The sequence below is a fragment of the Eleutherodactylus coqui genome, chromosome 6 (assembly GCF_035609145.1).
Source record: "Eleutherodactylus coqui strain aEleCoq1 chromosome 6, aEleCoq1.hap1, whole genome shotgun sequence".
Lineage (NCBI taxonomy): Eukaryota > Metazoa > Chordata > Amphibia > Anura > Eleutherodactylidae > Eleutherodactylus > Eleutherodactylus coqui.
In genome coordinates, this window is record NC_089842.1 from 224,485,265 (window position 1) to 224,511,421 (window position 26,157).

The following is a 26,157-nucleotide window of genomic DNA, read 5'->3' on the forward strand; positions in this document are numbered from 1 at the left end:
AAAAATTCTACATCTAACCGTAACCTGACTAAGTAATAATTAGAGATGGCCGGTCAGGAGACAATGTGACTCCATCAGTATACAAGCGCTGCCGGATAATTCTTATATAACTGATCCTGGACTTACCTTCTACAGATACAGAAGCTACATCATAATGGATGTTCTGTCCAGAGATGTCTTTCTCACATCCGTAAGTCCCGGCAGTCGTCCTGTCTACATGTCCAATGTAATATTCTGCATTATCTGTCCAGTCTGCAATGAATCTGTTATCTTTGTAGAATCTTGTCGGTCCTCCAGAGTATCCGGGACGGTGGTGACATCTTATATTTATCTTATCTCCCTCATAGACATATAGAGGGGTCTGCAGGATGACCCAACCTGTAATACAGCATGAAATAAGATGAGGTGACATATATGATGCGTTATCAGTCTGTGTGATACAATGTGTTACCTTGTGTCTATATGTATGACCCAGTATATTTACTCACCATCACTAACGTCCAGTCTAGCAGGGTCACTTATTTCTCCAGGTCTGGTCTGACATCGGTAACTTCCACTGTCTGATGTTCCAGCACTTTGTATTGTATAGGATTTTCCATTGTGTACAGGAGAATAGTCTTTGTACCATATATAATTCGACCCCCCTCCTATAGTAGAGCCCCCATCACAGCTCATCGTTATAGACTCTGTGGTAAATATCTTCTTGTAGTTTGGAGAGAAGGTCACCGCAGGTCTGATGGCGGCTCCTATAAGACATCATGGATTATATAGAGGACTTGTAGACACAATGACCTGCACATTCTTCATATCTTCATAGTACAAATTAGGAACATAACATGTAGGAAAAATCATCATCTGCTGAAACCACGAGGTCTACAGATAATCACCGACCCCATAAACCATCACTGCTGTTATAGAGAACCTGTCACTATGGTGGCCTTTAACCCCATAGTGACTGGCCTATTTTGCACCTTAGTCTCCAGGCATTCCACGAGTGATAACATTTTGTTTTTCCATCGACATAGTCCTATGGCCCCTTGTTTTATGTGGGATGAGTTGTAAGTAGACCGCTTTAAGGTACATATAATGTATTGTTAATTTGTTTTGGAGGGAACAGGAAAACAAATTGAAATTCCGCCATTTTGTTTTTGTTTCCTTTATAGGGTTTACATACAGTATTAAAAAAAAGTTACTTTTATTCTGTGGGTCATTGTAATTACTGGGATACCAATCGTATATAGTTTTTTTATGTGTTAATATTTTTCTACAATAACAACTCTAAAAAATAGTATTTGCATCGCCGCTCTCCACAACCCATACGATTGTTATTTTTTGCCAAATGAGCCTTTGGAGGCCTTGAGATGAGCTTTAGTTTACATTCATACCAATTTGGGGTAGTTGTGACTTTTTGAACACTTTCTATTGCATTTTTTGGAATGCAGATGAACGTTAAAAGAAACAACTTTCGCCTTTTTTTACCCGCTTACTGTGTGGAATATAAGATTTTTGTAGTACGGGTTATTACAAATGCAGTGATATGTAATATGTTTATGCATTGATTTTTCTTCTATGATAAAGGTGGATTTTAAAAAACAGTTTGTTTTCCAAAAATAAGACTTTATTTAATTTTTATTGAACTTTTTTAACATATGATTTTGTCCTTCGAAGAAACTTGAAGATACGATTGTTCAATCGCGTGTATCCTACACTGCACTACTTATGTGCAGTGATCGGCTTGCAGGGTGCTATTAATCACAGCATGTGAGGGGTTAAAAATTCAGGAATGGAAGATTGATCAATGACGAGGAGTGCTAAAAGCCAGCTGCAGCCAAAAATGAAAGAAGAAAAGCAAAGCGCTGCGCTCGAATTCATGGCGCTTTGCGAAAGGCCTTTGTGAGAGAGGCCTAAAGCATGTTGTATAAGCTCTTGACACTCATCCAGCTTAGACACCCAGAAATCAAGGAGGCCAATGCCATGTCTGAGTACATCCATGAGGGAACTGAAATACTCTTGAACCATCATGGATAAGTGCTGTCTGTGGCTGTCAGCTGTTGCTGCAAGATGCAACAGACTAATGTGATGGTTTCCTGCTCATCTGCCATGAGCCACAGAGGTGTGATCCTTTGAGTATGCATCTCTGCAGCCATGGGGAAATGCTCCTCAACAGTCTATCCTGATAATGCTGCATCTAGAGGTCCCACTATACTGCCAAAATTAAATTTGTCCTTTTGGCATTGTAGCGGGGACCAGGGAGGTTGGCCAACCTGAAATGTTCTGATGTTTTCATGTGTTCTATGTAACGGTCCTTCTGCAGGCACTGTAGCATAAAGGCACTCATATGCTTCAAAGTACCCAAGAGTAGTAACCCCCAATCCCTTGAGGTCAGGCCTAAGAGTATCCTTCAGCTGGTCCTCCATCTACATAGAATACCTGAGGGCAGTGATGGATGAAAGCAACGTTGCATAGCCTGCTCCCTGGCCTGTGGACCTATATTATTCCACTTCTCTTTTTTTCCTTCTGCTACCCCTGTATACTTCTCCTATGGGTGGAAAAAATGTGTTAGAAACCCCACTTTCTTACCCAAAGACACCCTCCATCCAGTGTTGTGTAATAGTGGTGTGGCGAGACAATTGGGAGATTGGTATCCCTTGCTCCATCTCCTATGACAACACGTCATTGTCCATGAGGACCTGTAGGGTCTGTTCCAGCAGGCAGACAACTAGCATGGTCATACTGATCATTGCATTTACATGACGGTGAATTTTGGTAGCTTCCTCAAAGTAGGCTAAAATGGCACAAATGTCATTAATCTGCAGACACTCCGCAGGAGTCATGTGACCGAACTCCATACACCACCTTCTAATCGCACACACCATGTGATGCTCCGTTCTCACTTTCTACTGCTGGCTTAACCTCTGTAACATAAGGAAAGTGGAATTCCACCCTCTAAGTATGTCACAGATCAGGCGTTTGGGTGGTAGTCCAAACTGTCACTGCACCTCTGCCAGATGAGAGGCGACTGAGTGTGAATGCTCCTGGACTTTTCCAGCAGTGGATGTAAACCTGAGTAATTGTACTACCAGGTTTAGGTGGGCCAGGCAAGGTACATGTGTGAGCTTACCAAGGCTAGGGCCCTATTGTCACACATGTACCTGCGGGGATGATGTAGCAGGTTCTAACGATCAAACTAATTAGTCAGATGCCATAGGCAGTACTCTGGAGGCTTCACTGTACCTCTACTTAGGAGGACTTATTGGGTGTTACTGGTCTTTATGGGGAAGGCGTGCCACTCACCATTCTCTCCAGTACTGACCTGCTGAATAACAAATGCAAACATAACTACAGTCATAGACCGACAGCTATCTGAATATGGGATAATGATGATACTGTGGATGGTAATAAACCACAATACAAAAAAATATATTCGTCTGCACTATATACTGTGTTTTTAAATATTTTTGTTTCCATGTGTAATCTTTTTGTTAAGTAAAGTTACATTTTTAAGGGAACCAATCCACTGTTATTGCTATGACAACAGCATTTTTGATTTTGATTATAATAGGACTGGATGGATAATGAGCTGATCTTCTTTAATGGTCTATTGTCACACACAACCTTACCTGGCTTCAGATTGTTCTGGGTTAGCCACGTGTCATTCTGGGTCTGCAGAGTCATCAACAGCTCTTTGGCTCTGTCAGGGCACAGGCACGGATGAATGTCCTACAAGTCTTGGGGTACCATAGAAAGTGGACCACTACTTTCAGCTTCATGACCCTGAAGATTTACTGACTGAAGACTAAGCTCAAAGATGGTGGAAGATCTCTGCTACAGATATGGTCTTAAAGCTACAGATGCTACACATAGATTTTACTGCAGATTTCACTGTCTACATTGTAAAGGGGAAAATCTGTGCCCCAAACCCATCACATCTACAAAACATGAGTATGTTAGACTCACCCCCATAGTACTCTCCCCCCACCCCCCCACTTATCTAAAATAAAACCACAGAACCTAAACGCGTTGGAAATTTTTGGCCACAACAGCCAAATTTATTTAACAAAACCGCATTCATTTTATTCTTTGTTAACCTTTACATAAAGGAGAGGAGGCCCTTGGAGACCAAACCAAAACTAAAAAGGTCTGGTGTTTTTCCAACTAAAACCGTACCTTGCCTACACCCGGTTCGGAGACACCACTAGCCCCCCCCCCCCACTGGGAGGCCAGAATAACAAAATTGATTAAGGCCACCCGGGATCCCTTCCCTGGCCTTCTCCCACACACCAGACCCCACCAAGACTTCCTTCCACCCAAAATATCAAATCTGCCTCCAAGGACCCCCCCGCCTGCCAACGGCTGCCACTGTTCTCAAATATGGCGCTCCCGCCCAAACCCCCGCTTCCTATCATGCCTATTCTAGTTCCCTAGCATCCCTGTCATGCAGGGCCTTCTCTAATCGGCCCTTCCAGGGCCCCAATACGGCCCCGTGCTTGACACGGGTATGCTAGACTCACCCCCATATTACTACCCCCCCCCCCCCCCACTTATCAAAAATAAAACCACAGAAACTAAACTCGGAAATTTTTGGCCACAGCAGCCAAATTTATTTAACAAAACCAGAATAATTTTATTCTTTGTTAACCTTTACATAAAGGAGAGGAGGCCCTTGGAGACAAAACCAGAACTAAAAAGGTCTAGTGTTTTTCCAACTAAAACCGTACCTTGTCTCCAACCGTGCACCCGGCTCGGAGACACCACTAGCCCGCCCCCACTGGCAGGCTATAATAACAAAATTGATTAAGGCCACCCGGGATCCCTTCCCTGGCCTTCTCCCACACACCAGACCCAACCACTATAACACCAGGGTGGTCATACAGGTGAGGCCATCCCCACCAAGACTTCCTTCTACCCAATATATCAAATCTGCCTCCAAGGACCGCCCCACAGCCAGCAGAACTTACTGCCTAACTCTGCGCAGCCCCCATAATTGAAGAGCCCTTTTGATCCCCTCTTGGATCGCCAGTGTCCACATGTCCGTACCTACATGATTCAGATGTACCCCACCACTTCTCCAATAGCCCTCATACACCCCTTCTAAATTATTGTGACAAATTTTCACACCTCCATTTCATGCCACAAAATTGGAAATGTGTCTATGGATCTTTATAAGGGCTTTGTTAATTTTTTCTACCGATCTGGCCATCCGCCACCTCTTTCTGGGCAGTATTTCTGACCAGACAATTATCACGTCAGGAAAGAGCCTTCTCAAACGCAAGAAATCGTGCTGTATATCCCTGCGCACCTCCCTTGCAGGTCTTCCTCCCAAATAATTCCCGCCGGCATGCAACATTAGTATATCAGGGGCCCTATCTAACTCAGCAAACGATTTCACCTCCGGAAGTACCCTACCCCACATCATTCCCCTGATACCTAACCAGCGGATAATCGCCTCATTCCTGGAAAAACCTAATTTGCGGCCTTCCGGTCTTATCTTTGCCTGCTCCGCCGCCCAGAAGACAAAGGAATGTCCGACAATCCAAATCAACACTGGATCTTGACCTGTTAAAACAAAAACCAGACAACAATACTTCCAACCCTATGATAACTATTCCCGATACCCCCCCCCCCCACAACTCACTAAACTTTAGTCCATATCATTAAACCATCCCTCAGGTCTAATGTAAATTTGGTATCTCCTTGATTCCCATCTTCCAATTTTTTGAACCACCGCCGGGCTCAAACACCATTCCGCAGCTTCCATTGCCGCTCCAATTCTAAAAGAGTGGGAGGAATAGCCCACTCTGTCAAGACCCAACTCCTTCAAAGCCTTCTGCAACAAAGCCCCAAATTGAAAATTGGATAAGAACGATCCATCCATATGCTTCAACAACGGACCACCCTCCAATGACAAACCCTCCCTTAGTTTCTTCAAACACCTTACAGGACACATCCTTGCCCCAGGCACTGTTTCCAAAATGATCCTTTTTTCCTCCCCTAATTGATCGGTCTTAGAGCGTTTCAACCTGATTTCTACCTGCTCCCCCAATAATGTCACATCTGTGACCATTAAACCACCCCCAATTTTCGTATTAGGTGATACCAGTTCGCTAATGCGAAAAGCCCCGAAAAATGCCAACGAAAAAGCCGCCCTGAATAACACCACCACAAAAGAATTGTGACAGACCACCCCCAAAGCCTTCCATTATTCCTCCAAAATTGCAAAGGAAATTGGCCTTCTTCTATCTTTTTCACGTTTTACCTTTTCTGAAACCTTTTAAGGCTTGCCGTACCACAAAATCTTTAGTCACATCTTGCAACCTTCGCAATTTAAAATTAAACGCTAGACCTGCCATTATCCGATCCACCTTTGCCACTGACCACCCCCTACTTGCTGCTTCACTTAATAACAATAGCAAAGCCCCTATCCTATCCTCATCATTATTAACTTCACCCAAAATTTCAACCCAACGCTCCCATTCTTTCCATGCAGCCTCATATGCTTTCCAAGTATTTGCTGCCAACGACCCTCTTATAAGGTGCTCCGCCGCACATCTACCAGACTCCAAAGTTCCTGAGGGCATTGAATTCCTTCCGTCTATGCATCTGGTACCAAAGTCCAAAAGCGCTCCCACTGAAAATGAGAAATTGAGTCAGCAATGGTGTTCTCAACCCCCGAAACATATACCGCAACTACCAATGTATTCAGTGACAAACACAACAAAACCAAATGCCGCAACAAATCTACCACTGGCGGAGAGTGCGCACTTAATGCATTAATAGCTTGGACTACCCCCAAATTTTCAGGATTCTTTTCCCCAATGACGCTCGCTAATATCGCGAACGCCTGCATCCAATTCTGAAAAGTTTGCGGAATCAGTCGTCACCGTTTCTTTTCTTCCTCCTCTTTTTTATATTCTGTCCATTTTCCCTTTTTGAGATTAAATTTCTCTAATGGTAGAGAAAAAATCTCCACATGCTCATCCCGCCAAATCTTTTCTTTTATCTTTTTTTTTCAAATGTGCCCCTAACGGACCTTCAAAGCACACATATACCTTTCCCTTAGCCTTATCGTCCAGCCCAACTGCATCCCCGTCCTTTTCAGTCTGAACGGCGACTGTCACGCCTGATGTCGCTGATGCTGTAGTGATCTGCTGACTCCCCATTACTGTTCCGCCACCAAAACCAGTACAAACCCTCCCCCCCCCCCAGCTAGCCATGCCGCCACAGGCGACGGACCAACCTGGCCTCTTGACCCTAAACCCTTCTCACACCTATCCAAAATCTCCCGCACATTACCCAATAACAGACTTAAATCAACCTTGCTATTCTTCCCCATCCCTCTGTAACATAACTTAGCCCCTCCCACATTACTAAACCCCCTTCTAACATTTCTATTATCTTCAGTAAATGACAAAAAAAGATGAAACATTCTGCTCACCCGGCCGTACGGGCGCTGTGTTTCCACCTGGCGTGCTACGTGGATCCTGTCGACTCTCCAACCTTCTGTCCGCATCCACCATCAAGTCCTCCAGCTGGTACCGGAACAAGCTGCTGTCCTGTCGCGATGTATCCCGAGCCCAACTGATGCTCGTCCTGTTGCGGCACCAGCACTGCCGACTTAACATAGCTCCTCATCGGACCTCCTTCCAGAATATTGCCAGACCTGTTCTTATCCTGGGTGTGCTCAGCTGAGCACACCGTGGCCCTAGGTGGATTTTCCTTCCGTTGACTACATCCATACCTGGCCCTGCTCCCCTTGAGCCGACCGTGCTGCTTTTTCCCCCAGGCTGCCTTCCACATGCCTCTCACTACCTGGCTGGCTGGCTTCTGGACCAGTGCATCACTTAGTAAACCAGCCGCTTCTTCTCCACTGACTCTGTATACTGGCTCTGCTAGCCCTGCCCCCCAAGGAGAGCGAGACCTGTGAGAAACCGTTAGACCCGGCCGGCCTGCAGGATTCCTCCTAACTGGTCTATCTCTGCTCCCCCTAGCTCTGGGACCAGGACGACCGACCAAAGGGTCCCCGGAGGGGCTCCTTACCCTGCGCCGGGTCTGTGGCTTAGCCCCCTCAGCTATCAGCCTTGCTGGAGGACAGGCCCTGCGCACACGCCGCGCTCTGTCTACTGTCTCTGACGTTGCCACTGCTCCTGACACTGCCGCTGGTCCCAACACCGCCGCTGGAGCCCCGACTAGCATGCCGGCTACCTCCTGTTGTAACCACCCTGGAGGGTGACGCTCTGCCGCTGCCCGCAGCTGCTCCAGCACTTCCTCTACCGACGCCATACAGTAAGTCTGCTTGCTCTTTTCTCACACAGACACCGCTGATTGCAACACAAAGCCGCTCACCGACCGCGGCCCCACCTACTACTGCTGCTATACTCCTATTTAAACACTGACCTACTCTCAGCTCTGCACTCAGCTTCCAACTGTTCTCGAATATGGCGCTCCCGCCCAAACCTCCACTTTTATAAACTTCCATAACCCCTCCCCCTACATAAACCCTGTCCAATCATCTCATTCCTCCACTATTCTACTAACACTCCCCTCTCTGTACAGCTCACTTTCAAAACACTGTTAACCCTATCCTGCCTATTCTAGTTCCCTAGCAACCCTGTCATGCAGGGCCTTCTCTAATGGGCCCTTCCAGGGCCCCGATACGGCCCCATGCTGTAGATCCCGCTGTGAATGTGATAATCCTCCATTGTAGTGCTGTTTGTTACAGAGTTTCAGTCTGTAGAATTCCATGCCAAAAATTCTGCACATTTAACCATAACCTGACTTAGGCCCAATGCACATGGGCGTTCGCCTCTGGATCCCACAGCAAATACCACCCATAGATATGTTAAAACTCTTTTCAATACCCATGAGCGGAAATCAGCTGCTGGGGGGGGGGGGGGGGGGGACAGCATGTCCTATTCTAGTGTGGCCTCGCATGGACGGCTTCCATTGCAGTTAACCCCTTCCCGCTCCAGAACGTACATTTACGTCCTGGAGCGTCGGGGTATGTATGCAGAGAGGTCGCGGGGCGACCTCTCTGCATACAGCGTGGGTGTCAGCTGTTTACTACAACTGACACCTGAAAGGCCGATCGCGGCTATTAACCCTTTAAATGCTGCTGTCAATTCTGACAGCGGTATTTAAATCCCCTGAATGTCCTGTATGCCCCGCCCCCACTGTGAGACCGGGGGAGCCGTGCAGATGTCATGGCAGCCAGAAAGGCCGCAGGGCTGCCTTGGGAGACTGCCTATCAAGCCATCCCCGATATGCTGCCTGTCAGAATGCAGTATGACGTAATGCTATAGCATTACGTCATACTGCAGGAGCGATCAAAGCATTGCATATTGTAGTCCCCCAGGGGGACTCAAAAGTAAAAGGAAAAAAGGAAAAATCTATAAAGTTTTTTAATTGTAAAAAAAAAAAGTCATAAAAGTTTAAATCACCCCTCTTTTGCCATATCTATAATTAAAAAATCTAAATCATAAAATAAAAATACATATTTGGTATCACCGCGTCTGTAAAAGTCAGATTTATCAAAGTAGTAGATTATTTACCCCGCACGGTGAACGTCGTCTGAAAAAAAACAAACGAAAAAAACCCGCAAAATGCACTTTTTTAGTCACCCTGTCTCCAGGAAAACAACGCAATAAAAAGCGAGCAAAAAGCCGTATTTATTTTGAATTGCTACTAACAGGAAAATACAGGACATCCTGCAAGAAAGGAGCCCTCGCTGAACTACGTCGACGGAAAAATAAAGTTATTGAGCGCACAAGATGAATGCAGAATATAATTGAAAAAAATTAAATGTCTTTCAAAAAAAGTGTAGTACAGTGAAAAAAAACTAAACAAGTTTGTCGTTTTTGTTGCAGGTTGTGCGCCACAGAAACAAGACGCACTGAAAGATGGCGGAATGTTTTTTTTTTTTTCATTTTACTCCACTTAGAATTTTTTTTACGTTTTTCAGTACATTATATGGTACTTTAAATAGCGCCATTAAAAAATACAACCGGCAAAAAATAAGTGGTGTTGATGGATAAATAAAGGTGTTTTTTTTTTCTTTAAATGGGAGAGGAAAAACGAAAATGGAAAAAAAGGGCCGCGTCATTAAAGGGTTAATGGGTGCCATTCGCCTCGTGGTGATTCCGAAATAAGAACTTCAAGATCTCCACAGGCTCGCGTCATCACCGATGCAGCTGCGCGCCATCGTCTCCACTGTGCATGTGCAGCGACAGCCAGCACATCCGCAGCACAGAGAAGACATCACACAGGTACACAGAGGTCCCTGCCAGGGCACAGGGTCTGATTCCGCTACGAGATCTCGCAGTAGGAATCCGACATAGCCATCCTCATTCGGCCAAAGTAATAATTACAGATGGCCGGTCAGGAGACAATGTGACTCCATCAGTATACAAACACTGCCAGATAATTCGTATATAACTGATCCTGGACTTACCTTCTACAGATACAGAAACTTCATCTCCATAGATGTACGGCCCACTGATTTGCTTCTCACATCTGTAAGTCCCGGCAGTCGTCCCATCTACATTTCCTATATAATATTCTGCAGTATCTGTCCAGTCTCTAATGACTCGGTTATCTTTGTAGAATCTTGTCGGTCCTCCAGGGTATCTGGGACGGTGGTGACATCTTATATTTATCTCATCTCCTTCATAGACATATAGAGGGGTTTGCAGGATGACCCGACCTGTAATACAGCATGATATAAGATGAGGTGATATATATGATGTGTTATCAGTCTGTGTGATACAATGTGTTACCTTGTGTTATATGTTTGACCTGTTTGATTTACTCACCATCACTAACATCCAGTCCAGCAGGGTCACTTATTTCTCCAGGTCTGGTCTGACATCGGTAACTTCCACTGTGTAATATTTCAGCACTTTGTATTGTATAGGATTTTCCATTGTGTACAGTAGAGTTGTCTTTGTACCATATATAATTCAGCCCCCCTCCTGTAGTAGAGCCCCCATAACACGTCATCGTTATAGACTCTGTGGTAAATATCTTCTTGTAGTTTGGAGAGAAGGTCACCGCAGGTCTGATGGCGGCTCCTATAAGACATCATGGATTATATAGAGGACTTGTAGACACAATGACCTGCACATTCTTCACATCTTCATAGTACAGATTAGGACCATAACATGTACATAATGTGTAGTCCACATAGAAACAACCATCATCTGCCGAAACCACGAGGTCTACAGCTGAATTACCGACCCCATAAACCATCACTGCTGTTATAGAGAACCTGTTTTGCACCAGGCAATTTTTGTCTGTTTTTACATTATTACGTTCCAGGATCCAGAACATTTTTTTTTTGTCGACACAGCCATATGAGGTCTTGTTTTAAGGCGAGTTGTAATTACTGCCATACTAATTTTATATAGTTTTTATATGCCAATTTTTCAACAATAAAAACACTTAAAAAAAATAATCATAATTACATCACCGCCTTCCACAACCAATGCAATTTTTACTTTTTTGCCAAATGGGCATTAAGGAGCTTCGGACTAGATTTAGTTTCCATTCATTCCATTTTAGGGAACATGCGACTTTTTGAAGGTTTTTTATAGATTTTTTTGGAAGGCGGATGAAAGCAAAAAAAACAAAAACATTTTGAAACTTTTTTTTACACCGTATACTGTGTATAATAGTATTATTATATGGCTCATTATGAATGCAGTGATGTGTAACATGTTTATGTGTTTATTTTTTTCTATGAAAAAGGGCATTTTGAATGAATTTTTTAAAATAAACATAAACATTTCTTGACTTGTGCCTTATCAGATCTGTACTAACCTGTATAACTGTATTCGGATGCAGTCATACAGGCAACTTTATCTGACCAATATTGCACTCTAAGGACATAAACACAGCAGCGTTTTTTTATCCTCTTATATAGCCATGATAATCACGGCCGTAGAAGCAGACAAAACAAAACCACTGATTTCAATAGGAGTTCAATGGTTTTCTTCTCACTGCAGGGATTTCTCGGCCCTGATTTGTGCGGCCGAGAAAATATAGGTCATGCCCTATTTTTATTGCATGTAGTGAACACATGGTGCGGGGAAGATCGGGCAGCCCATGTCTTCCTGCCTCTTATTTCAAACTTTACTCTCTGGCACGGAGTTTGAACTGCTGGCGAGGAGAGAAGCTCTCCCTTGTAAAGGCGCAGCTATGCTCCATACTGCCGAGCGAAGTTGCGCCTTTGGCAGTGTGGTTTTTTTCAGCCTTAGGGTGGATTCAGACGACCCTATATCGTCTCAATTTTCACGCCGAGCCGATATACGGTGTCCTCATCTGCAGGGGGGGGGGGGGTGGAAGAGCCAGGAGCAGTGCTCTGAGCTCCTGCCCCCTCTCTGCCTCCTCTCCGCCCCTCTGCACTATTTGCAATGAAAGGAGGTGGGATGGGGGCTGGGCTAAGTGGCGAGAGGAGGCAGAGAGGGGGCGGGAGCTCAGAGCACTGCTCCTGGCTCTTCGAGGTTTCCCCCCCTGCACAGAGAGATGACGTATATCGGCTGGGCGTGAAAACCGAGCCAATATACATTCATCTGAATCCAGCCTTAAACTTACAATTCTGGTTGTGAGTGTGATGCATTTTTGCTTTCAAAATGCAGCAGTTCTATGTACGTGAGATTTCCACAGGTGTTTTCTATGAGTGTTACACAGAATGACCTGCAGAGTGTGCTAGTCAGGCATCCTAATACCTGTAAGAGGGAAAGAGAGAGTCGATACCCTAGTTGTAGCAAGAGTTAGCTACAAAAGACACAGCTGTGCAGGAAGTGAGGACCAGCACAGCAGAGCTGAGGTGTTGCAGGCTGGTGACCTAGCAAAGGCCAGAGTCCGACAGGGACAACAACCCTGGACTCACACCCAAGTTGGGGTGCTTATATGGACTTTGTTTTACTGAAGAAGGTTTATTTTTGACTCTGTTTCCGTTGTGTGATGTGATGACAAATAAAGGCTGGCAGGAGCCAGATAAAGAAATCCACGTCTCTGGAGTTTCTACACGTGTGGTGCGCCATTTTCATGTAAGAGAGGTCAGTGATCCTGAGGCGAGTGACCCCAACTTACCACATATGGTGGAAGATGCGCTGGCATGATTTGGAGTGGCGCACAAAGCTGCAGGAGCAACACGTGGATGTCTGCTGAATGCAGCGCTGCTGGATGCAGAGCTTAAAGGGCCAGGAGGCCGAAGTTTGCGGTTTAACGGGCCAGGAGGCCGAAGTTTGCGGTTGCTTTGGGAGCATTAGAGGACCAGGCAGAGGAAAGTTGCAATGCAAATTTGTGAACTTGTTTGTTTGTTTGTTTGTTTGTTGGACTGAAGTCAAGATGGCGGGTGGTGTGGAAGGCAACCAACAAGAGCCACGCTGGGGGTGTTTGCAGAAGGACTGTGTCAAATATTCGGAGAAGACTCCATGGAGTCGTGAGGCCACTAAAAAGGCTAATAGAACATCTTATGTGCAGGGTGGCTCAGCAAAAGCTGCACAATGTAACTGGACATTTGGTGAAGATTCGTCCAGAGATGAGGATGTGTGGAAATTTTTGCATGACCAAATGTTTTCCTTGCAGGAGAGTACTGTGAAAACACTGCAGTGTCTGCATTGGGTGCAAAAAATTTCAAAAACCGTATGGTGCATAATGTGTTTCATAATATGTTTTCTGTGCACGATGATACCGTGAAAGCCGCACAGTGTGCACAGATATTTAAGGAAGATTTGTCTGAGAACTGTGTTGCTGATGGGGTGGTGCAAGAAAATTCCATTAACCCTGAAGTGTCATGTGTGGGGGATGGTGGAATGTATTTTGTGCCTAATATGTGTAGATATGTTTCCCAAATGAAGTCAGGGTGTGAACAGGTAGCTGTAAGGCGTGCAGCCAACGCTCATGTTGGAGTAAGCACAAGGATGCCTCTAGTGATAGGGAGAAGTAGTGAAAGCAAACTAGAGCTGTCTGAGAAGACAGTACTAAAGGTGCAAAGCAGAAAAGCAGATGGGGGGGGCTGCGGTGATTGAGACAAGTGAGGTTGTCATTGCAGGTCATAAGGTCCAGGATGAGACAGCAAGAGAACCCTTGTTTAAAACTCAGGAAGGATTTGCACCAATGCAAGCCTACGTAAAGTTTCTTGAGGAAGCATGTCAGACTGCTAATGAAAGACTTGACGCACAGTTGGAGAAAGAAAGGGCCAACTTGTGTCTGCTTGGAGAAGAGGCCAAGAGGCAAAGGCTGTTAGCAGAGGAGCAGAGAGATAAATTCCTAAAGGAAAGTATTTTCCAGGAAGCTGAGCAGCTGAAAGCAGAGAATGCAGCTCTCTTAAAGGAGAATGAGCACCTCACAAGATTAACTGAAGCTGATCACAGGGTGTTGCTGGGAAAACAAACCCACAACTGTGAACAAGGCTTGAAAAAGTTGAAAACACAGTCAGCAAAGAGAAATGTTGAATGGGAAGTTCAGATAAATCAGCTCCAAGAAAAGGTGGAAATGGAGAAAGCTGCTTGCAGCCGAGCAGAGAAGCAAACAAAGGTCTTGAGAGGCATACTGGACTTCAAGGAAGCCCGAGAAGCTCGTCAGGAGCAAGTGCTGACCCAGCTACAGATAACCAGAATGAAGAAATAGAACTATATGAAGCCCAGATACAGGACCTTAATCAGACTCATGAGCTAGCTATGAAGATGCTATTGCAGGATAAACAGGAGTCTGAATGCAAAAAATACAGTAGAGCTGCAGCTTCAAGTGCTACAAATAAAAAATCACTGAAGGTGACAGTGTGCAGACAGCGTTGTCTGAACAGGTGAGCAAACTGCAGGTGGAGCTGGAAGCTCAGAGTGAAGAGTCCCAGAAGCTAGAGCAAGAAGAGACGCAGAAGAGGCTTAGTCTCAGTGCACACCCGAAGACAGTGCAAAATGAGAAAAATGTGTTCCTCAAGCGGTTAGAGGAAGATGCACAAACTAAGAGAGACCTGTCAGAGCAGATTGCAACCATTCAGACTGAGGTGTCGGTTCTGGAAAAGAAAGTGGAGAAGAGTGCTGAGTGCTTGGATTTTGTTGAAGAGCAAAAGAAGAAAGTTCAAAAGGAGTTAGAAGCTGCAAATCAAGGGCATGAAGAAAAAGCAGCTGCTCATGACAAACTAGAGGAGGCTAACACTAGACTTCAGCAAGAAGTAGAAGATATCAGTATGGATCGGGGTCACCAACATCAGATTGTGTCCAACTTGAAGAAGAAACAGAAGACGTTTGATCAGTGGGATAATGTCCTATTTATATATTATTTATATTATTCATAATAACTTCACACCACAGTGGGAGGAGCGCCGTCTCATAATAGTTTTCTAGTTTAATATCACAGGTCATACACCACAGCACAACTAACAGCAGTAAGACACAAGGTAGTAATACTGCATCAGCAAGGCTCATCCCAGAGATCGTTTTTACAGGAGACACATCACATGAAAGACACATCACGTTTACTTCCCTTTAAATTCAGAAGATGTCAGCACTGGCAGAAACTAGTGAGACTCAGGTACACCTATCTGCTGCTTGGAGAGTATGGCTAAATGTGTTCTTTATGCAGGAACTGCTGTCACAAACCTATACCTTTTTGAAGTAAAAACAAAGCCACGGGACACAACCGTGCACCAAAAAATAGGAACTGGGGTGCAGAAAAATGGCAGCCAGTACTTCTGAGTTATCAGTCAAACTGTGAAAATTTGACTAACAAAAGGGCTGGAGAGGTATACAATAATGAGTGCCTGCAGGTAGCCGTGAAGCATGGTAGATAGCAGTACAATAATAAGTGTCCGCAGGCAGCACTGTAGCGTGGTGGAGAGCAGTACAATAAGTGTGTGTAGGCAGCACTGTAGTATGGTGGATAGCATTATGAGTGTCTGTAGGCAGCAGTGAAGCATGGTGGAGAGCAGTACAGTAATGAGTGTCTGCAGTGAAGCATGGTGGAGAGTGGTACAATAATGAGTATCTGCAGGCAACAGTGAAGCATTGGGGAGGGTGGTACAATATTGAGTGTCTGCAGACAGCACTGAAGCATGGTGTAGAATGGTATAATAATGACTGTCTGCAGTCAGCAGTGAAGCATAGTGGAGAGCTGTACAGTAATGAGTGCAGGCAGCAGTGAAGCATGGTGGAAAGCGGTACAATGAGTGTCTGCAGGCAGAAGTGAAGCATGGTAGAGAGCCATACGATAATGAGTATCTGCAGGCAGCAGTGAAGCATGGTGGAGAGCAGTATGATAATGAGTGTTTGCAGGCAGAAGTAAAGCATGGTTTAGTCTCCTTGCAAGTTTAAGGGCGAGCACCCACTGGCGTTTTTTTTACCTGCGTCTTGCGTTTTTCCTGCACAGGCATAGAGATAACATGTGTTCCTGTCCACTGGCGTTTTTTTTGCGTTGCGTTTGCGTTTTTAACATAGGAACTGTCAGTTGCATATGTGTCCTTATTTTTCTCCTAATGCACCCATGAAAGTCAATGAAAATTAATGGAAAAGCCGCGAAAACGCCGCGAAAAACGCGCGGAAAAATCGCGGAAACCGCTGCGTTTTTTTCCCGCGGAAAACGCAAACGCCAGTGGGTGCTCGCCCTAAGTCTGCATTTCAGCAAATGGAATTGGGGATTTGCTTAGGATTAATAATGTCCTCAATGCTGAGAAGTACAGGCAGATACTTATCCATCATGCAATACCATCGAGCAGGCTTTTGACTTGCTCCAATTTTTTTCTGCAGGAGCAAGAATAAACGTACAGTCATTAAGAACTATCTTCAGCGTAAAGAGGAACAGGGAGTCCTGAAAATGATGCTATAGCCCTCACAAAGGCCTGATCTCATTAGTCTGTCTGGGATTACATGAAGAGACAAGCCAACATCCACAGAAGATCTGGTTAGTTCTCCAGGATGTTTGGGCAACCTCCCTGCCAAGTTCCCTAAAAAAATGTGTGCAATTGTACCTAGAAGAATTGATGATGTTTTGAAAGCAAAGAACGGTCACACTAAATATTGATGGGATTTTACAGTTCTCCTTTGTTCAGTCACTTTGTCTTTTGTTAATTGACATAAGTGAACTAATTAAATTTCTATATATTTCAAAGCATCTTACCCTGTGTGTGTGTATAAACACCCCCTGTTGGGAGCTAGCTACTGTACTTCTTGAGTCAATATCCCACTTTATAAATGGTCTTAACTAGAGATGAGCGAGCACACTCGTCCGAGCTTGATGCTCGTTTGAGCATTAGGGTACTCGAGATGCTCGTTACTTGAGACAAACACCACACGGTACTTGAGTCAATTGCATTTCTCTTCCCCGCATGTTTAGCGCCATTTTCTAGCCAATAGACATGCGGGCAAGGCATTACCACTTCCTGCTGTGACGTGCCAGCCCTATCCCACCCCACAGTAGTGAGTGGCTGGGCCGATCAGGGGACCGCCGAGTACTTAAACTGGTCCCGCCCGCGGCTCGCCTCAGACACATGCTGGCAGAGGTTAGGGAAAGTGCTGCTGCTGATATAGGGAAAGTGTTAGAGTAGGATCCAGTTTTCAAGAACCCCAATGGTCCTTCTTAGGGCTACTAACTCTTCGTAGTGTGCATTACTGTTGTGGCTGGCTGGGAGCAGTAGTGCACCATTTTTTTTTCTTTCATCTCGGGCTGTGCAGGCCATTTCAGCTATAGCGTTCTCAGTCTGCAGTGTATTATGCAGAGTTTAGGGACTGAGCTGCTGCTGATATAGAGAAAGTGTTAGAGTAGGATCCTGTCTTCAAGAGCCCCAACAGTTCTTCTTAGGGCTACATCTGACCATGTGCATTATAGTTGTGGCTTACTGGGAGATGTAGTGCATCCATTTTTATATTACGCATCAAGGCCAGTTCCCAGCCTTTCAGTAATAGCATTCTCAGGCTGCAGTGCCGTACAACCAGCTCTCACCGTGAAACTGCTCTCTAAGATCTCCTAGCCTACTGCGAGCGACTTCATTTATACCATTCTGTATCTGCAGTGCATTAGACACAGAGTGTTGGGGCACAGCCACTTTTATAGGGAAAGTTATACACTATACAGTCCCACTCCTGATCCTCCATGCAAGAACCCCAAAGCTCCTTCTTAGGGCTACATCTGACCGTGTGCATTATAGTTGTGGCTTGCTGGGAGTTGTAGTGCATCCATTTTTGTATCACGCATCTAGGGCCTAGGCCAGTTCCCAGCCTGTCAGTAATAGCGTTCTCAGGCTGCAGTGCCGTACAACCAGCTCTCACCGTGAAACTGCACTCTAACATTTCCTAGCCTACTGCAAACTACTTCAGTTATATCGTTCTGTGTCTGCAGTGCATTAGACAGAGGTCTCACCGCTAAACTGTACTGTTATATTTCCTGGGCCATTGCAAAGTATTTCAGCTCTGCCGCTGTGCAATGCGTCTCACAATACCCTTTCCTTGGTGGGGTTGAGATAGCCGCAGTTACCAGCACTATCCACTGGCTTTAGAGTATTCTCCCACTTCACACAGCCTCTAGTATCTACAAGTCTCTGCGAGAGGTAAATTACCCCTAGGTATAAGCGCAAGACAGCGGGTTTATTTTTTCAAGTCACAGCATAGAGCCTCCGCTATCTACAAGTCTCTGTGCGTGGTGAACTAAGCCACAGTTGTCAGTGCTGTACTGTGGGGTAATTTATTTGGCCCCTGCTCTATTTTTAATCCCCCATGATGAGCAGTAGGAGTAAGTGTCAAGGACGCTGACGTCCAAGGGAGGGTGTGGGCACAGGCCGAGTTCCTGCTCCGGGTGAATCACAGCCGGCTGCTGTGGTATTAGGAGAGAGGCAAGTTTCTGGGGTCCCCAGCTTCATATAACAATTTACGGGTTCGCATGGTAGACCTTTATTGCAAACAGAGCAGTGTGAGCAGGTCCTGTCGTGGATGGCAGCAAATGCGTCCAGCAATGTATCGACCACCCAGTCTTCTACGCAGTCCACTACTCCCAGCCTAGGGACTGCACCTCCTTCCTCCCAGCCTCCTCACTCCATGAAAATGACATATTCTGAGCAGGCAGACTCCCAGGAACTGTTCTCGGGTCCCTGCCATGAGTGGGAAAAAAACTGGTTCCTCTCTCACCTGAGGAGTTTGTTGTTACCGATGCCCAACCTTTGGAAAGTTCCCGGAGTCCGGGTGATGAGGCTGGGGACTTCCGGCACATGTCTCAAGAGCTTTTTGTGCGTGAGGATGATGATGAGACACAGTTGTCTGTCAGTGAGGTAGTAGTAAGGGCAGAAAGTCTGAGGGAGGAGCGCACAGAGGATTCAGAGGAAGAGCAGCTGAACGATGAGGTGACTGACCCCATCTGGTTTGCTAAGCCTACTGAGGACAGGGCTTCAGAGGGGGAGGCAAGTGCAGCAGCATGACAGGTTAGAAGAGTCAGTGGAGTGGCCAGGGGTAGAGGCAGGGCCAGAGCGAAGAATCCCCCAACTTTTTCCCAAAGCACCCCCTCGCGGCAAGCCTCCGTGCAGAGGGCTAGGTGTTGAAAGATGTGGATGTTTTTAGTGAGAGCGCGGACGACCGACGAACAGTGGTGTGCAACCTGTGTCGCACCAAGATCAGCCTGGGAGCCACCACTACCAGCCTCACCACCACCAACATGCGCAGGCATATGATGGCCAAGCACCCCACAAGGTGGGACGAAGGCTGTTCACCGCCTCCGGGTCACACCACTGCCTCTTCCCCTGTGCCCCAACCTGCCACACAGATCCAATCTCCCTCCCAGGGCACCGGCACGAGCACCTACCAGCCTGCACCCACACCCTCACCTCCACTCCATCCAGCAATGTCTCTCAGTGCAGCGTTCAGCTGTCGCTAACACAAGCGTTGGAGCACAAGCGCAAATACGCCACCACGCACCCGCACGCACAATCTTTAAACGTGCACATTGCCAAATTAATCAGCCTGGAGATGCTGCTGTAGAGGCTTGTGGAAACGGAGGCTTTGAAAAACATGATAGTGGCTGCGATCCCATGCTTCTTGGTCCCCAGTCGCCACTATTTTTCCCGGTGTGCCGTCCCAGCCCTACACCAGCACGTCTCCCGCAACATAAATCGTGCCCTCACCATCGCGGTTACTGGGAAGGTCCACTTAATCACGGACACGTGGACAAGTACTGGCGGGCAGGGCCACTATATCTCCCTGACGGCACATTGGGTGAATTAGGTGGAGGCTGGGACCGAGTCAGAGCCTGGGACTGCTCATGTCTTACCCACACCCAGTATAGAGGGTCCTACCTCGGTGCTGGTATCTGTGGCGTTTTATGCCACCTCCTCCAAACCCTCCTCCTCCGCCACCTCTACATTTCAATTAAGAAGTGTGAGCACGTCACCAGCAGAGTGCTGGGCAAGCATTAGCAGGCCCTGCTGAAACTAATCAGCTTAGGTGACAAGAGGCACACGAACCCCGAGCTATTGCAGGATCTGACAGAGCCGACCGACTTCTGGCTTTCGCCGCTGAGCCTCCAACCGGGCATGGTCATGTGTGACAACGGCCGTAACCTGGTGGCGGCTCAGCAGCTCGGCAGCCTCACACACGTGGCATGCCTGGCCCACGTCTTCAATTTGGTGGTTCAGCGGTTTCAGAAAAACTACCCCCACTTGTCTAACCTGCTTGGCAAGGTTCGCTGCGTGTGCGCACATTTCTGCAAGTCCACCATAGACGCTGCCAGCCCTGAGGACCCTGTAACATCGGTTTCAGCTGCCAGAGCACCGACTGCTGTGCGACATGCCCACACGCTGGAATTCTACGCTGCACATGTTGGCCAGGCTGTACGAGCAGCGTAGAGCAATAGTGAAATACCAGCTGCAACATGGGCGGCGGAGTGGTAGTCAGCCTCCGTAATTGTTTACTGAGTGGGCATGGATGGCAGATACCTGCCAGGTCATCGGAAACTTTGAGGAGTCTACCCAGATGGTGAGCAGCGATGCGGCAATCATTAGCGTTACCATCCCGCTGCTTTGCCTGCTGAGAAGTTCGCTGCTAAGCATAAAGGCCGACGCTTTGCTATTGGAACAGGAAAAGGGGGATGACAGTATGTCGCTTGATAGCCAGATCACCCTTATGTCTATATCTCAGCACGTTTTGGAGAAGGAGGAGGAGGGGGAGGAGCAGGAGGAGGAGGGGGAAGAGACAGCTGGGCACACTGCAGAGGGTACCCATGCTGCTTGCCTCTCATCTGTTCAGCATGTATGGGCTGTAGAGGAGGAGGAGGATCCTGAAAGTCATCTTGCTAGTGAGGACAGCGAGGTGCTGTGTACTGGTACCCTGGCACGCATAGCTGACTTCATGTTAGGCTGCCTTTCCCGTGACCCTCACGTTAGACGCATTCTGGCCAACACGGATTACTGGGTGTATACCCTTTTCGACCCACGGTATAAGGAGAACCTTTCCACTCTCATTCCCAAAGAGAAAAGGGGTACGAGAGTGTGCAATACCACAGGGCCCTGGTGGAAAAAGTGATGCTAAACTTCCCATCTGACAGCGCTAGTGGCAGAAGACGCAGTTCCGAGGGCCAAGTAGCAGGGGAGGCACGGAGATCAGGCAGCATGTTCAGCGCAGGCAGGAGAACACTCCAAGGCCTTTGCCAGCTTTATGGCTCCCCTGCAAGACTGTGTCACCATTCCCCAGTCAAGGCTGAGTCGGAGGGAGCACTGTAAAAAGATGGTGAGGGAGTACGTAGCCGATTGTACCACCGTCCTCCGTGATGCCTCTGCTCCATACAACTATTGGGTGTCAAAGCTAGACACGTGGCACGAACTTGTGCTGTACGCCCTGGAGGTGCTCTCCTGTCCTGCCACCAGCGTCTTGTCAGAGAGGGTGTTTAGTTCAGCTGGGGGAATCATCACGGATAAGCGTACCTGCCTGTCAACTGCCACTGCCGACATGCTTACAATCATAAAGATGAACAAAAGCTTGATTTCCCCAGACTTCTCTTCTCCACCGGCGGAAAGCAGTGTAACCTAATGATTCTTTTCGCTGCAATAGGAGAAAAAAGCATTCTCTATCACCAGAAAAAAAGGGGGAATTAGCTTTGTCAATCACTCTTGGCTATTATTACGCCTCCTCCTAAAACAGCATGTCATCACGCTGAACTGCCAATTTTACTGCAGCCCAAAAGGCTCTGTTTATAATTTTTTTTACAATTTTTAAAAGTTTCAAAAGTATTGATACTTTAACAGAAACCAATTTTTTTCACAGGGGTGCCTCCAGGCTCTGTAACAAATTAAGCAACAGCGAGCTGTATCTTTAAAAAATGTTTATGGGTTTCACCTGCCTTCGCGGTTGAGCAATTTTTAAGGGGTACACTTGTACTCTTGGTACACCAATTTTTCTGGCCCTCACCTATACTGTTATCTAACTGATTTTTCCGGCCTTCGCCTACACTCATGGTACACCAATGTTTCAGGGGTTCGCCTATACTCTTGCTGCAGAAATGTTACAGGGGTCCGCCTATACCTTTGCTACAGAAGTGTTAGTAGGGCAGAAATGTGGGCCGAGGCCGAGGTCCTTGGCGGTGAGAAACTCTGCCATGTTTGGGCACTCTGATTTCTTCCTGTGTAATACCATCTTTGTGCACTGATAGCTTAACACCGCAAGAGGAAGTCTTTTAGCTCCTTGGGCTTGCCTATGCTATCTGACACTTACACAGAAAGAAAAGTGTGTGGACACATGGATTTCCCATTGCTATGTAACTCGTGGCACCTTGGGTCACGCAAGGAGGAGACTGGGACCGAGCCTGACTCAGGGCCCACTCACATACTTCCCACACAGACTATTGCGGGTCCTACCTCGGTCATGGTTTCTTGGACTTGTTATGCCACCTTCTCCTCCTGCAATGTACCCAATTGTTGATTTCATAGAATCATAGAATGGTAGAGTTGGAAGGGACCTCCAGGGTCATCGAGTCCAACCCCCTGTTCAGTGCAAGATTTACTAAATCATCCCAGACAGATATTTGTCCAGCCTTTGTTTGAAGACTTCCAGAGAAGGAGAACTCACCCCCTCCCATGGTAACCTGTTCCACTCATTGATCACCCTCACTGTCAGAACGTTTTTTCTAATATCCAATGTGTCACCTCCTATTTAGTTTCAGCCCATTGCTTCTGGTCTTTCCTTGTGCAGATGAGAATATGGCTGATCCCTCTGCACTGTGACAACCCTTTAGATATTTGTAGACCGCTATTAAGTCGCCTCTCAGCCTTCCTTTTTGCAAGCTAAACATTCCCAGATACTTTAATCTTAAGCTTGTGAGTTAAAGGGGTGGTCTCGCGGCAGCAAGTGGGGTTCAGCACTTCTGTATGGCCATATTAATGCACTTTGTAATATACATCGTGCATTAAATATGAGCCATACAGAAGTTATTCACTTACCTGCTCCGTTGCTAGCGTCCCCGTCGCCATGGTTCCGTCTAATTTCGGTGTCTTCTTGCCTTTTTAGACGCGCTTGCGCAGATCCGTCTTCTCCCTTCTCCCTTCGGCTCCGCTCGGCAGCATCGGCATTTTGGCTCCACCCCCTTGTACGCATCATCGCGTAGCTCCGCCCCATGATGTGCCGGTTCCAGCCTCCTGATTGGCTGGAATCGGCACGTGACGGGGGCGGAGCTACGCGATGATGCGTACAAGGGGGCGGAGCCAAAATGCCGATACTGCCGAGCGGAGCCGAAGGGAGAAGAAGGGAGAAGACGGATCTGCGCAAGCGCGTCTAAAAAGGCAAGAAGACACCGAAATTAGACGGAACCATGGCGACGGGGACGCTAGCAACGGAGCAGGTAAGTGAATAACTTCTGTATGGCTCATATTTAATGCACGATGTATATTACAAAGTGCATTAATATGGCCATACAGAAGTGTATAACCCCACTTGATTTCGCGAGACCACCCCTTTAATTGTTTAAATACTTTTGAGCCTATGAAAATGGAAGGACTACATAATAAATAACTATTATTCACCGTCAACACAATATTTGTACTAAACCCTTTGACTTAAAGTGAAAAGTCTCCCCTTCATTCACAAATTATTGGCTTTTTACATCCATTGTGGAGTGTGCAGACGCCAAATAAGGAGAATTGTGACTGTCCAAATACTTCCAAACCCTACTGTATATAGGTCGGTGCTATAAAATAAAGGATTGAAGAACCAGGCTGGTTTCTTACCTTCTTGTACGAGAACCAACACTATAAAAGAGAACATGAAAATAGTCATCAGATATCATGTAGTCCTGGTACATTGGAGTTATAACAGCTTAGGGCCACCATTAGTGTACATGCATAACTAATAGGTTTTTACTAGAAGTCAAAAAAGTTTTCTCTACTATAACTTAACTTATATTTACCACCTAAAGAGATCATTTTTTTCTGAACATTGTTTTTAGTTCCCAACAAAAAGGTGTGGATGAATAAAATTTCTTGTGGATAGAGATATGGAGAGAATCTCATGAATGATCCTGATAGTGATCAGTCCTTAGTGTGACCTATGATTGACAGAGTCTATTTATTTCTATCCTCACCATCAGTGGACATTTTTATTCATTTGTACGGTGTATGGAGTTACTTCCATCAGAGGCATGTCAGGCAAGAAAGGATTAGTGAAGGGCAAACTTTTAAGAGGGGGATGCTGAGCCAGGTATGGGCGGTATTGCTGTTTTTTTTTGTCCCCCGATGATGCTGCTTCTAGCCGTAAAACATGTTGGGAGTCTAATAGTGCATCTTTATCTAATATCTGTAATTAGCGTATGGCAGGACTGAGGTTGAGCTCAGCTCATCTGCTGCCATCACAGCCACCAGTGCCCACAATTGGAATACCTAAATATAACCAGTTTTGTTATTTCATTGTTACTATATGTAAACATCTCATCAGTTGTTAGTAGTTGTAAGAGCCCTTCATATATACAGATTAGAGATGAGCGAACACCAAAATGCTCGGGTGCTCGTTATTCGGGACGAACTTTTCGCGATGCTCGAGGGTTCGTTTCGAGTAACGAACCCCATTGAAGTCAATGGGCGACCCGAGCATTTTTGTATTTCGCCGATGCTCGCTAAGGTTTCCTTCTGTGAAAATCTGGGCAATTCAAGAAAGTGATGGGAACGACACAGCAACGGATAGGGCAGGCGAGGGGCTACATGTTGGGCTGCATCTCAAGTTCACAGGTCCCACTATTAAGCCACAATAGTGGCAAGAGTGGGCCCCCCCCCTCCCAAAAACTTTTACTTCTGAAAAGCCCTCATTAGCATGGCATACCTTAGCTAAGCACCACACTACCTCCAACAAAGCACAATCACTGCCTGCATGACACTCCACTGCCACTTCTCCTGGGTTATATGCTGCCCAACCGCCCCCCCTCCCCCCCACAGCGCACACCAAAGTGTCCCTGCGCAGCCTTCAGCTGCCCCAATGCCTCACCACCCTCATGTCTATTTAGAAGTGCGTCTGCCATGAGGAGGAACCGCAGGCACACACTGCAGAGGTTGGCACGGCTAGGCAGCGACCCTCTTTAAAAGTGGCGGGGCGATAGCCCACAATGCTGTACAGAAGCAATGAGGAATAGAATCCTGTGCCACCGCCATCAGGAGCTGCACACGTGGGCATAGCAATGGGGAACCTATGTGCCACACACTATTCATTCTGTCAAGGTGTCTGCATGCCCCAGTCAGACCGCGGTTTTTAATTAATAGACACAGGCAGGTACAACTCCCTATTGTGAAGTCCCTGTGGACCCACAGCATGGGTGGCTCCCTGGAACCCACCGGCGGTACATAAAAATATCCCATTGCATTGCCCAACACAGCTGAGGTAGTAATGTCGTGCTTAATGCAGGTGGGCTTCGGCCCACACTGCATGCCCCAGTCAGACTGGGGTTCTTTACAAGTGGAAACAGATGCATTTATAATTCCCTGTGGACCCACAGCAGGGGTGGGTGCCAGGAAGCCACCGGCGGTACATAGAAATATCCCATTGCATTGCCCAACACAGCTGAGGTAGTAATGTCGTGCTTAATACAGGTGGGCTTCGGCCCACACTGCATGCCCCAGTCAGACTGGGGTTCTTTACAAGTGGACAGATGTAGGTTAAACTCCGTGTGCACCTACAGCATGGGTGGCTCCCTGGAACCCACCGGCGATAC

At 46.6% G+C, this 26,157-nt stretch overlaps 1 protein-coding gene across 1 annotated transcript in view; it reads right to left on the reverse strand.

Moving 5' to 3' along the window:
• Positions 1–10,995, reverse strand: part of LOC136571849 (Fc receptor-like protein 5) — a 176,070-nt gene extending 165,075 nt beyond the window's left edge. The window contains exons 1-4 of the mRNA XM_066572470.1: positions 10,809–10,995; positions 10,448–10,699; positions 489–746; positions 127–378 (exon numbers count right to left, since the gene is read on the reverse strand). Coding sequence (XP_066428567.1) covers positions 127–378; positions 489–746; positions 10,448–10,699; positions 10,809–10,995 — 949 coding nt within the window. The remainder of the gene's footprint in view (positions 1–126; positions 379–488; positions 747–10,447; positions 10,700–10,808) is intronic.
• Between the last annotated feature and the right edge of the window lie 15,162 nt (positions 10,996–26,157).